The 13,334-nt window shown below is 37.6% G+C and overlaps 1 protein-coding gene across 1 annotated transcript in view; it reads right to left on the bottom strand.

Moving 5' to 3' along the window:
- epas1b (endothelial PAS domain protein 1b) overlaps positions 1-10,831 on the bottom strand; it is a 61,873-nt gene extending 51,042 nt beyond the window's left edge. The window contains exon 1 of the mRNA XM_034681830.1: positions 10,382-10,831. Within this exon, the coding sequence (XP_034537721.1) occupies positions 10,382-10,407 (26 nt within the window). The 5' untranslated portion in view covers positions 10,408-10,831. The remainder of the gene's footprint in view (positions 1-10,381) is intronic.
- Positions 10,832-13,334: the final 2,503 nt, after the last annotated feature.

Here is a 13,334-nt window from a genome sequence, read left to right as displayed (position 1 = left end):
TTGTAAAGAAGACTGAGGACAAATACAAAAGGAGTGCTCCCAAAAACTGTTGCAAGACGCCGTACAAAATCAATATTCTGACCTCCACATCCCAAATTTTGGTCTGTAAAACACACCACGTTACCTCCGATGATGGTGCTGAACAGTAGCAGCAGAACTCATGGGCATGGTACAGAATCATCTCGTAAAAATGTTATGTCTTAATGCATCTTCTTTAAAAACCACTCATATAATGACACAGATTTGGCAGCTTTCTTTGATTCAAAAGAGCTTGATGTTCACAGACAACCCAAAAACAACAGAGGGAGTCTGGGATGACCTGGAACATGTGACACACAGTGGATCGTGCAGGAGGAGATCGGGGCCATTCCAGTAGCAGGGGAAGAGGAAGAGGAAGAAGGAAAGCTGGCGGACAGGAAACAGGAAATGGCAAGGCGACAGAGTTCTGAAGGAGGAGAGAGAGGGGATCGTGGTGAAATGACCTCAAACATGGAAGAGAAACAGGAGAGGTAAAGAAGGGGGAGGACAACAACAACAGAGATTGCACAGCATGGCATCCAGATTAAATATGAGAGAATGTGATACGAGCAAGAAGGCACAGAAGAAAAAGAAACAAAGACGGAAAGCATGAAGCTGAAGAAGGAGGAGGAGGAGATAGGTGAGAATGAATGAGATAAAAATAACAATGGAAAGATGCAGAGAGAGGTTTCTCAGAACACCCCCTCCTCTCCCACTGTTTCCCCTTACTGTGCAGGGGCCTGGGGCCACAGGGGCTTCATGTGCAGTTGACCAGGGGTCTCTAGACTCTACAGATCATGGGGTTTACCACTAATATGTTACTAATATCAGGACTGACAGTTAGAATCAGGCTGTTGTACATATGAAGTGTTTAACAAATAAAAAAATAAAGATTTCTAAGTGTCCTATTCTCTACTCTACTATTCTAGATCTTTTCAGTGAGTATTATCAGTCCTTATAGATTTGTTTTTAGTGTTGCAAGCTGTTAACAGCACATTCCAGCTGATGTCAGATTTTTCATAAAATTTCTTACATTTTTAAATTTTTTTATCTGCTTTACCCAAGTAGGCAAGTACTTACCAATGCCAGTAGTAATGAGCAACTTCTTGCTACTTGATACACATTTGTAAGCAGGTAGACAAAAAAAAAGAGATTAAAAATCTGTATCAGAAATACTTCCTCCAACTATAAGGCCCAAAAAGTCGATTGTTGCATCTGTCTAACAGGACCCACAGGAACTTTTTTCAATATCAGCAATCCTCCCAGTCTCAGATTCAAGATAGGTTGACATTAAGTATAAGCGTAATGCCATGTAATATTACGTACGGAAATATAGGAAACGGAAGCTTATGTTTACTTTTGGAGAGTTAAAAGTCCTGTTTTTGCTTGACCCATTCTTGGCCCAACAGAAAGCAGACTTTATCAGTCTACTCAGTCACCTGAATCATATCTTTTCTCCAGACACTATGACCTTTACATGTTGCGCTCTAACTATAGACCTAAATAAAAAGCGCAATAAATGGTTGCATGGAAAACCTTTGCAGTTGATAAGCATCACAATTTACATCCCCAGTTATATTTTTGGGCTTTTTCCACCTTTATTTGAAGGGGAAGGTATAGTGGATAGAGGAGGAAACTGGGAGAGAGCAGGGGAATGACATGCTGGAAGGGGGCCGCAGGTTGGAATCGAGCCCAGGCCACCTGTTTTATGGGCGCGCAACTTAACCCATAAGCAAGCCTGCTCTTTTTTTTTTTAATTGTGATATATATTTTTTAAAACAGCTAAAATCCTAAAACGATAAGCCTCATCTAATAGGTATGCATTGTTGCACCAAATACTGACCAAAGTCAATCTTCTGCCCTCTATTGCTTCAATTGACAATCACTGAAAAGCATTATTTTTTACATGTTTCTGATGTTTTCTTTCTAAGATTCTGTTGACTAAAAGCTCAATTGAAGCATACATATAAATCTAGGTCACTACTAAGGAAAGAGGGAAAGAGTGCTATGAGACAATTTTCTTAACCACATGACAGTGAGTACTGGTGAAACTGGTTCTAAAATTGAGGTTGTGGGCCCTGCCAACGTAAAGGATACTGTTAATGGACACAGGCCCTAAATCTGTATTATTCTCTAGCCAGAGCACTTTAGAGTTCTCAACAGTGAAGAGTTATATATCTATTGGTCTATAATATTTTTTCTGATTTAACACAACCTACAAAGAAGGAATTCCACAAAGTTTTCAAGATGCAGGGGACACACTAGAGTCAGTCTTTTTACTATTCCATGGCTCCTGTGGTTCATCTTCCTTGGAGAGGCAATCACAATAAACAAGACAACATCACTCTCAACAAACTGTATCTTTGTCTTTCTCTAACTTCTCTGCTTCAAACTCTTTCACTGGGTAGTAAATCTGTTCTTCTATTTACGCCTTTCAGTCGGCTTTTTGTTCACTTTTGACTGTCTCCCTGCCTGCTTCTTTCTTCATCTTCCTCCCTCTTGTTTACAACAGTGAATACTTTCAGAGCACAAAGACTGACTCTTAACCACAGAGAGACTCATTCAAAACTCACAAACACACTGAAGTGGCTATAAATGTCACTTCCCATATAAAAGCTGCCGTTTGTTTAAAAGCTTACTATGTTGGCAAAAAAGGAGTAACTTGACCAGGTCATGCAAAATCACAATTTAGGAGCTGAATCTGAGTTAATAATTCATGACAGATACTGGATGTAATTCAGATTGATTTCTTTCTCTAATAAAAAAAAAACACAGATACGTATTTTATGATTTAGGAAATCATTACAGGAAGTAAATAAGTGATTCCTGTAAGTAATCAAACCAAAAGTAAAACATCGCTGTTGTTCAAGGATTCTTTCCCGAAAGCACCCGAGACAATGGGTTTGGGATTTTCCCAGTTTACTACAACTACTAAACAAACTTTGTACCCACTTGAAAGAGAAAACTCTTGTCAGTTTTTTATTTTCAGATTTGAGGTTTCCTAATTAAATGTCAGCAAATAAAGTCCAAATAGAGATTAAAGGAGCTTTTGGTAAAATAAAGGCCTTCAAGTTGAGGTTCTCCCCTTAAAATAATGTCATTACAATAGTGATGTGTTGTATCACCAGCAAAGTCACTCAAGGCCTTTTTAATATCGTTCTATGATTAGCTGAGTGTCTCACCATGACTGCCACTGCATAAAAAAATTAATTCATGGTGTTACAAAGAACAAGCATATTGTGTTGAAATGTTATTTTTAAGAAGGTATAGTTCTTGACGTTGTGCTTCAATATAAAACCAAAGTAAGAATAACAGCAACTCAAGAAATAAAACTTGATACCTGATGTTGACTTGACCTTAATGAAATTTGACTCTCTCAAGGTTCTGAATTAACCCTACTTAATGTACTTAATTTCTTCCCATCTTTGAATTTTTTATTTTTCTGTGTAAAGAGGCAGTTAAACCACTCAGACCTTCTTCTTTTGGTGGTTTGTGCTTCACCCTCTCTGCTCTCTAGCATTCCTGTGTGTTTGAGAGGGCAGGTTGAGCGGCTGCTGTGAGTGGCGTGATGTTTGGGTAGTGTTTGGAGGCCAGGCTGGCCGGGGTTAGCACACAAAAGAGGCATGACGGCGTGGTGCCAACCAGGCCTCGGCTCACTGCAATGATGTGAAACGCGAGGCTGACAGGCCCTTCACTTGTCTGTCATTGTCAGTTCAGATTATATTGTGTTAATCTACTTTACCTATAAGTCTATTTCAGTGTCACTTTGTCTTCTTTTGCATTTCTGTCCTCCCCTCTTGTTCTCTCTATTTTGTGTTTGGCAGCCAGCTCCCTCCCCTCCCCTCTACTCTCTTGAGTTAGCACAACAGAGACACACACAAAGATGCAGACACAGGCCAAAGTAATGAGGAGCTGCACCATGAATCAAGCACAATTATAAATTCAAAGTCTTTCAAGTGATTTCACAATATGTATTGGTTGATGTTGTGACTGTTAAGATTGAGAGGTCTCAAAGACATTACCTTGATAAAAAAAATAACTATGCACTTTAACAAAAAATAACCCTGACTTGAATTTGACTGAATAGTATTTCTGAGGGCTAACTACATCTCAATCTTCTGCAGCAGCTGTACACTACACAGATTTTATAAAGCTTTTCTCTGTGAAAGTGACAAATGAGCTAATATCATTCAAGGACAAAGTCATTCAGTGGAATCAAAAGTTTTCTTTTCACTCCATGAGAGTTTTTTTTTTTTTTTTGCAAAATCCTGCTTGAACTGACCTTAAATAAAACAAAATACAGAGTAAAATGTTAGTGCACTGATGTTACTATGTTCTGAAGCAACTTATTTCTTAAATGTTTGAACATACATTTTAATTCAAACAATTTTAACAAACAGACTGGTCAAAAGTTAACATAACAGGCAAAAAAAGTTGAAAAAAATATAATTTACATAGCTAAATGCAGGATCACAGAGTCTGAGGAAGAAACCATTTCTAATTGGTTAGCAGAATGCAGCTAGCATTAGCAGAGGTAACACCCCCAGCCTCTGGTCCTCTTGCAGGTTAAACATTTCTCCAGTTGACTGAATATGCCAGTTCAACAAGACACAGTGTACATACAACTTCATCTCCATTTTCTACATCAAAACACTGCCAAAACCACATCACATTACAAGATGCCATCTGCTATCTGTGCTTGTTAACATCAGGGTAGTAGAGTAGTATAGCATCATGGCAGGCGCCATTAACTGGAGCTACAGTCCTGGCTTGTGACGGATGGCTGCAGCATATCACACAACATATAACTGGGATTTCGGGCCTTAAATAATAAAAATATCAATAATTAGTTTCATTGACTAATTATTCAGTGCTAAAAGGGCTACACTCAGCATATTTTATAGGGCACTTGCTGCCCCAACCAACCAACCAACCAATCATACACCAGATGGGGCGGGACTGGTCACCCAGGTAATAAAGGTGCTTGTCAGATGACCATCATAGAGAAAGAGACGCCAATGATTGGGACAGTTCTTTAGCAATTAATAAAGCATTATTTGAGATTAACCATAGTAGTATTAGTAGTAGTAGTAGTAGTAACTGTCATTTAGTAGTATATGCAGTATTTACTTTGTTATTTTAATTTAACATACATGTTTACATATATTCCAAATATATGTTGTTTCAATGGAGAAAAAAAGTTGCATTTTGTTTAGGTTATCGTATGGTCAGGATCTCATACCAGCCCATGTCTAGTGCCGACTAGCAATGGCGACATCACTGATGACATCCCTGAAGCATCTGGAGGTACTCCAAGTAAACACATCACAATTATCAATACATACAAATGTATGCACTACATTTAAAAGATACAGTACATCCTAATAACAAATCTTGCATTCTAATACTAAAAAAGAACTTAGCATAGCCATGGTACTAACTTGATCACACCTAATTCTTAGTTTTTATAGTGCTATGGATATTTTCAAGAAACTTTCTTCCACTTCTTTACCATCCAAAACTTAATTAGAATACAGCCGCATTATTTGAGTGTCTCAGCTCTTAAATTCAATCATATGTGCCAGCATATACTGTTACACTCTCTGTTAGGATAATTATGAGGGACAGTAAAAACATCTGAATATATCAGTCATGTAATGTATATGTGCTGGCAGCTGCCCCGGACTCTGACCTTTGGACATTGTTTCCAGAGGCATCACATAATGAAAGCTCCCCGCAGACTTATTTCTGGTATGGTCCAGCAGGGAGGTATAAATAAAGTTATTTTATGTAGTCAGAAGCGACAAAAAAATGGCATCAGGACCTGTACTCATGAGTTAGCGTGTCAAAGTGAGGTAAAGGCTGACTGAAGCTGTGACAGACCACAACAAACAGTGAAACAGTGTACTGTGTTTATGGCTTACACTGATCAGAAGCTGGATGTCAGCCAGTGTGCGCCGGTTTTAACCTCTTTTCATCTGATAGGATGATTGTGACGCAGTTTGCCGGATTCCAAATTTATTGTATAACTGATGTGATCTTTTGGCTTTGCTCAGTCTGAAACATTTCATAACTCTTAATCTTCTTTGTTCAAAGCATTCACCAATTTTCATCACTTTCTCACAATTTGGTCACTGCATTTAGCTTCAGGCCTGAAGATTGATGTGTTGTTAGTCTTTGTGTTAACTGACACCTAATATGGTGACTTTAAGGACTTTGACCAAAGGCAGCAATCAAAAGCAATGTTTCTTTAAATGAATTTGGCAATTATTTGTCAGGAGTAATTGTTTTTTAACACACAAAATATAGAATAACCATTAAAATGTTAATTTATGACTAAAGCGACATCAATAAATAACCTCAAACCTCCAAACCATTTTTCATTGGGTTGCAGTCCTCACTGTGTTAAAGTCAGTCATTGGTTTGCCTTGAATTCTCTCAGGTGTGTTCCCGTAAACACTTTGAGAACACCCAAAAATGAACCATTAGATTAATTACCAAATACAAATTGTATTGAGAATCAAATATGAGAAATTAGATGTCATAGCACAATGGAAATTTGACTTTTTAAACATTGTAACTATCAAAGTGACTAACAGTACATTACGAAGACAACACCCATACTACACCTGTTGTTTTATCATCACCTGTGATCCTTGTTATTTAAAACATTACGCAGGTAGCATATTTGGGAGCTACTGGCAGTTCAAACAAACTCCAGGTATGTACACTATGTTTAAGGTGTGGCTCCTGTATGAACAACAAACCAGCCTATTCGAGTCAAGCAACAAATGTGATCAATGCTGAATAAGAAAATGTTAAATGTTGTATATGATGACATCCTGAATTATGATGTGTCTTCAAAGCTATCAAAGGTTGTGTTGGACAGTTATTTTTTTTTATCATGTAAGCCCTGACATTGGGGTTACAAACAGTCTCACCTTTGCAATCCAGTCCAATCCAATCTGATTCAGTATAACAGTTCTTCAACTTATACCTCAACAAATCCTGTATAAATCACAGTTTTGACAATGTCAGGAAGGTTATTGGCGTACTTAAAGCTTCAGTAAAGAACTTTCTGGTTGTGTCAATTTTGGTGCCCACTGTGGACAAAGTGAAACCTCTTATTTCTTTGCTGATTTTGTCCTGCACGTGTTTTTTGATTAAAGATCTAATCCTCCTTTCTTTCAAAAGTCACATGTATTGCTGACTTTGAATGTGTTCTTGGAAAGCTTAGAAAATGGTCTACTACATCTACCCCCTCAAAGCAGTTCTAGGCATTACAAATTACAATATAAGAACTGTCATTCTTGTTGTAGATGGTCTTGTTTGCTTTTTTAGGTTATAAAGAGGCATCAGTGTTAAAATCTGTTTCATAACCGGCTAAAAAATCCTCACAGGGCATTTAAAGTCTCTTTTAGAGGTAGTAGTAGTGAATGGCTGTGTTGTAACATTCAGCATTATACTGAAAGTTGTTCTAATGTGTATTACTATGTTAACCATAACTGCTTCCCCATGCAACTGCAGTTTTCATTAAGGTTTTCCATTTAATGTGTCTTATGTTGACCTATGTCACATTTAAATTGTATAAGCCTTTTTGTTATTTTTGTTATCATTCATACTATTCGATTTCACTCAATTTCAATTAATTAACAAAAATGATATTCTACCAATATAGCTTGTCAAAAAGATATAGAAATATATCTGTTCTATATAGATCAGCCTTGGACCAAACAACTAAACCAGCAGCCTTTTGAAAAGTTACACCCAAGGTTAAATAAAAATAATGATTAACACAGTTAATAGTTAGTGGTGCAATAAGCAACATCACATAAACCATTAGAACACTGCTAAGCAAAGCTGCCTATTGTCTTCTTCTTCCAGTTTCTTTTAAGAGCCAAGTTTTGCCTTTCAATTACAGTACAAAATAATTTAATTTTAATATTTAATGATGATAAAGTCATCTTCAGAGGTCAACTCTGGTTAAGTAGATCGTGAAATGTGTTGATCTCTGCCCTCTGGGATTCATCGACCGAACAATTTAACTTCTGAATGAAAATCGAAACTACGCATTACTGATTTAAAAAAAAAATCCACAGCTAACACAAAAACTAAAGTTAATGTTCTGAACAGTGCTTCAGTTCTACACTGTGATAAGTTGCCAGACTTCATTGCACTCAGAGGTGTCAGAAAGTAATCGATCTTGTGCAATAGGACACTTCAATACACGGCATCCTTGCCAGCTGAAGAGTTTTGTTTTTTTATGTTTGTTTGAGTGTGTGCATGTGTGTATGTGTGTATGGGTGCGTGCGTCCGTGCGTGCATATTCAGGACTTACATAACAGATTTTTGTTGTGACAGATTTGAGTTAAGAGGACTTCAAGTCAAAACCGTATAAAAACAAGCTGTCTTTTTAACACAATGACAGAATGACAGTGAGTGGACATTCCCACAAAAACATTTCCTCAAGTTCATCCTCTGACATCAACAAGAGTTATTTTAACATCTCAAATAAACACTGCATGTGTTTTCCAGGCAGCTATCATGAATCACACAACTTATCAGAGCAATTAAGACTTCCAGGCAGTATGGCAGCATTGACAAAGTGCTACTGTGTAATTGAAAGACAAACACACTGATGGAGGAAAATACACAACACATCAGTGCACACACAGAGACGCTTTTCAGAGGACAGACACACTCGCAGGTCTCCTTCTCTAAAATGGCCGATGGTTCTCCAGTGGAAGTGGTGAGGCATCGACAAGCCACAGGGAATGCTCCTGGACTCGTCTCAATTACTCTCTTTTACTGTAGCGCTATTGAACCAACAACAGTGAGCCGTGTCACTAATTAACCCCCTTTTAATACCTGTTTTTTTGTATATTTAGGCCCCATTTGATAGGGACCCTTAGACTCTTAACCAAGAGAGTAACAGTACAGGTGGACTAGATAGACAAGAAGAGAAGGCCTCTGGTTAATCCAACTCTTTATTTTATACCAAAAGTGGTGTTAAATCTAAAACAAACCTTTTTTCACCATGTCACTATTAAAAATCCTCCTTCAATCTAATAAAAGAGACTCAATTGAGTTGTGTTTTTCCTGCAGTAAGATGTAAATTCTCCTGTAACAACAGGTGGGATTAAGTAGCTGTTCTGACCACACAAACTGGGGCAGGCTGGAAGCCAGAACATAATTATTGTTACGCAAGCTATAAAGCCAATGACCCCTTCAACACTGGTGAACAATTCACAACCAAAAAGCAAGGCAGCACTCGCAAGAAAAAAACACTGATGATAGTAATCAAATACCTCTAATATTTACTAAAGTATCACATATAAAGCAGCTTAATTACCCCTAATGCAAATCAATGAATATCAGAGTCATAAAAAAAGTTAGTGGTTGCAATAATGTTGCCATGGAAAAGCTCTAAGTGTTTAACCTGCCTCACCTGCAGTTCTAGAAACTTCCTAAGCAGGAAAACTGCAGAGTAATGACCGCTTGTTCCTTTTAGACGCTCTGAAAGGAGGTTAGAGGTGACTGCCGCTTTAATGAAAATAATTTGAGACTGATCTGGATCTGATTAATTTGGCTTTATGCAAACATTTCTACTCTTAACTTCAAATGTTCACGACAAATAACGCAAGAAGTTTAAGCTGTCTGCTTAGCATCCTCTGCAAAAGTTTGCAGGAAACAGATGGTTTATTTTAAGAAACCACAGCTTCCACTCAAAAGTCGTCACTCAAGTCAAGTGTTTGTGAACAAGTGTTGAAACACGCATCCAAAGAAATGTATCCTACAACAAGCATGTATCAGTTCAATTTCATAACAGATAAATAGTGTGCACAATGGGATCCTTTGCACTGAAATCCTTATTTGTGACTTGGAAAACAATACATAAAAAAACCAAAAAACGATTGTTTCAAAAAGTCATCATCTCATTTGATTCAAGAACAACTAGGCTACACATGTTTTCACTAACAATAATTTATTTTAAATAATGCATACAATTAAAAGATAAATAAATCCAACATCCCAATTCAATCCGGTTCATAAAAGTTCCGAATCCACCGAACAAAATGCCTTTTCATCTGCATGCTAAAATCACTTTCACGCATTAAAAACACATCAACTCAATCACGAGGCTTTCTTATAAACAACATTTGAAGCCATTAGCTGAGACTGTAATTTCTCACGGACACTATCAGAACAGAAAGAAGGCCAAGTCACATGCAGCGCTGCAGCAACAGGTCTCCCTCTGTGTCACAGAAGCCCACTGTCAGAGCGCTGGATTCCTTACTAAATGCGTAAAAGCCAGTTTAATAGAGTCATCTCAATCTAGTAAGAGAAATAAATTACATCTTACCTCTTTTTCTCCTTTTCGGCCGTCATTCCTTCTCTTATTGTAATTCCCCAACTGTCTAAGTTAAGTCCGATATCAGAGTCAAAGCAAGTAAAAAATGCTCTCAGGTCAGAGGTCTGACAAATCGTGGCATTAGACCTGAGAACTTATGTTTAGTCCATTAAATCACGCTGAAGTGTTGGTCCAGGCTGGAGAAAGGTGGGGGTTTCGGGGCCGTACAGTCTCAGAACACTGCCGAGGATTGTACAGCCTCTCACCCGCAGAAGAAGCTCCAAACAGGCTTGGACACACTGAACACTGAGCCGCTAGTGCCGTTTCTGCTGCTGACAGGTCCGCTGGTTCAAACTTTTCCTCACTTCGTGGATCTGAAAACTCCCGAAGCCTCTCGGTCTCTGACCTGCAGCTCAGCTGGCACAGTGGAAGCCGCTGTCCGGCTTTCGGCGCGCTGATTGGCCGGAGAGGACGCAGGGAAACGCCCCCTTAACAGCCCCGCCTTTCCATTTGTACAGTTTCCTACCTGTTTATCTCTGACTGTGCAACAGGTGTGTGAGGTGTACATTAAAAAGCCCTTTCCTGCCCTTAATGATACATTTATTGTAATCTAATGACATGTGTAGATCGATTATAAGGAATTCGAAGTGAGTATACTTTCAGTTACTTTTTGTTTCCCTCATAAGTAGGTTTGAAAGACTTTTAGGCTGGAAAAATGTCATTGAAGTATCAAACACTCAAACACAGGTGGTTTAGAGCAGGAGTTCCTAAAGTGTGGGTCGGGACCCCCTGAGGGGCCGCAAGACACAAATGGGGGGTCGTGAGATGTCTTCCAGAATGTTTTTTTTTTTTTTAAGCTATCTAAAAAAAAAGTACATTTTACCCATTATAGTAAAGAATATCTACAGAAATAGTAGCTAAACTTGAAATAAAACCTGAAATGAGTTTTCTGCCTTTCTTTGTTGCCACATGATTCCTAAGTTTAGGGTTAGTGAACAGTTAATTATTAAAGCATCAGTAGCAGTAGGTTAATTCATAACAGCACAGGAAACACAGCTGAATGCTCATATAGGTAGGCTAATTTTCTGCAGACCAGCTAAATGAAGCCACATTAAAATCACTTTAAGGGACAGTGGGGGTCGCAAGTCTTTGGCACCTATATATTGGGGGTCGCGGGCTGAAAAGTTAGGGAACCCTGGGTTAGAGGATAATGCTCAACATTTTGGGATGCCTTTATTGGCTCGGAGACTAAGAAATGTTGGTGTAAACACATTTACATACCTTCCAATATTATTCAGAATTTGACAAAAGCCTATTCATCATGGTTGTCCCGAACAGCAATTTTTTTTGACTAATCCCAATCAAATTTTTTGAATATTGTGTATCTGCTTATACCCAGTCTCAATCTGAAACTTGTATGCTCAGATACAAGAGATGGACTTTTTTTAACAAAAGGAAACCAAAGTAAACAGAATAACTAATAGATGACTTCAGCTTATTCCACATAACTTAGCTAGCTTTGCTTTCAAGTTGACATATAAGATCAAAATTCACTATTGCTCCCAGTGGTCTTTTTTACTCGTTTCATTGCATGTTTGTAAATGTTGTATCAAATTGGTAGTATTGAACGTAGCTCTACTGCTAACACCTCGCAAAACAATTGTATTGCATTATATTGCAAGAGGCTGTTTGAACTGTTTGGGTTTTCTTGATTACATTTACACAATGTTAACATTTTAGTCACGGGTTACTAATGCTAAGTTATTGGCATAATAATTAACACAATATCCTTTTATTGAAATTTCATTAAAGAGCAGATCTGACTGTGGCATTGCTGTTGCACCATATTACATAAACTATGTATTTAGATTATCCTAGTAACTTCCCATGATTGAAATTTTATTTCAAGTTAGTGCAGTTTCATATAAAAAGATGGTCAAAGGGCATTGTTTGCACAGATTCCTGGTTGTAGTTTTGTCAAAAATATGATTGCCATTGTCCATAAAGTACATTAACTAAAATAAACATGGATATCTAGCTGACCTGCCTATAGTTGTAAAACAAGACATATACAATTTGTGCCGTGTGCTGGTAGCTCAGGTTTGAAGCATAACATGAGTTAAAATTTTATATTTTAGCTTACCTGATTATTACTTGAATGAAATATTGGACAAGTTTTTTTAAGGTTATCGGGTTAAGACAAGGTATCTAATGCCTGTGTCATTACCTTTGTTGATTTTCATGTTTCCCACAATCACGGTGTAAAAAAAGCCAGTCTCACCACATTTTTCTGAGGCAGATAACTGGTTTTGGCATTTAACTTGGTCTTCCCCTGTCAACTTCTAAAACCGACTGAGTTCTGTTCACATTTTGTCTCTTCAGTGAATGTATGAAACTCCTGGCAGAAGGTTACCTAGTCTATTCATGAAGTTTTTTTTTTCTTGAGTACAGTTTCTGGGAGCCGTATTTGTGCTGTTCTTAACAACATCCACTTTGACCTCTGTACTCTATTACCGTACTCATTTCAAAGACTACCTCACATGAGGCAACAACTTCACAAGAAACACATTATAAAAGAATAAAAAGATAAAACGATATAAAACAATACAAGTAGAATCAGGAAAAGCTTGCTGATTTAATGTTACATTTATTGGAAGTGATTTTATTTTTTAATGAGGTCACTGATTTGGCTGCACTGATGTCTGCAGACACATCTTTGCCTCAGGGTCAAGTTTTTTAAAAGTAACCTGCTGGATTACAGATATTATATTTGATCAAAACTCAAACATGAGTTGTTCAAAAGAAAATAGTATTTTGAAATCGGATTATCCAGTTCAGATGTTGATCTGGATCATTGTGCGATGTCAAAAACTTTTGAGTAGGATTGGTAGTACATTTGATCGTAAAACCATTATTATCCTTTTACCCTGATCACATTAAATGGTTGGATTTAGGTTGAATAACA

This window comes from Notolabrus celidotus, chromosome 4 (assembly GCF_009762535.1).
Source record: "Notolabrus celidotus isolate fNotCel1 chromosome 4, fNotCel1.pri, whole genome shotgun sequence".
In the NCBI taxonomy this organism is placed as follows: domain Eukaryota; kingdom Metazoa; phylum Chordata; class Actinopteri; order Labriformes; family Labridae; genus Notolabrus; species Notolabrus celidotus.
Note: the sequence above shows the minus strand (reverse complement) of the source record. Positions and strands in the feature narration are given on the sequence as shown.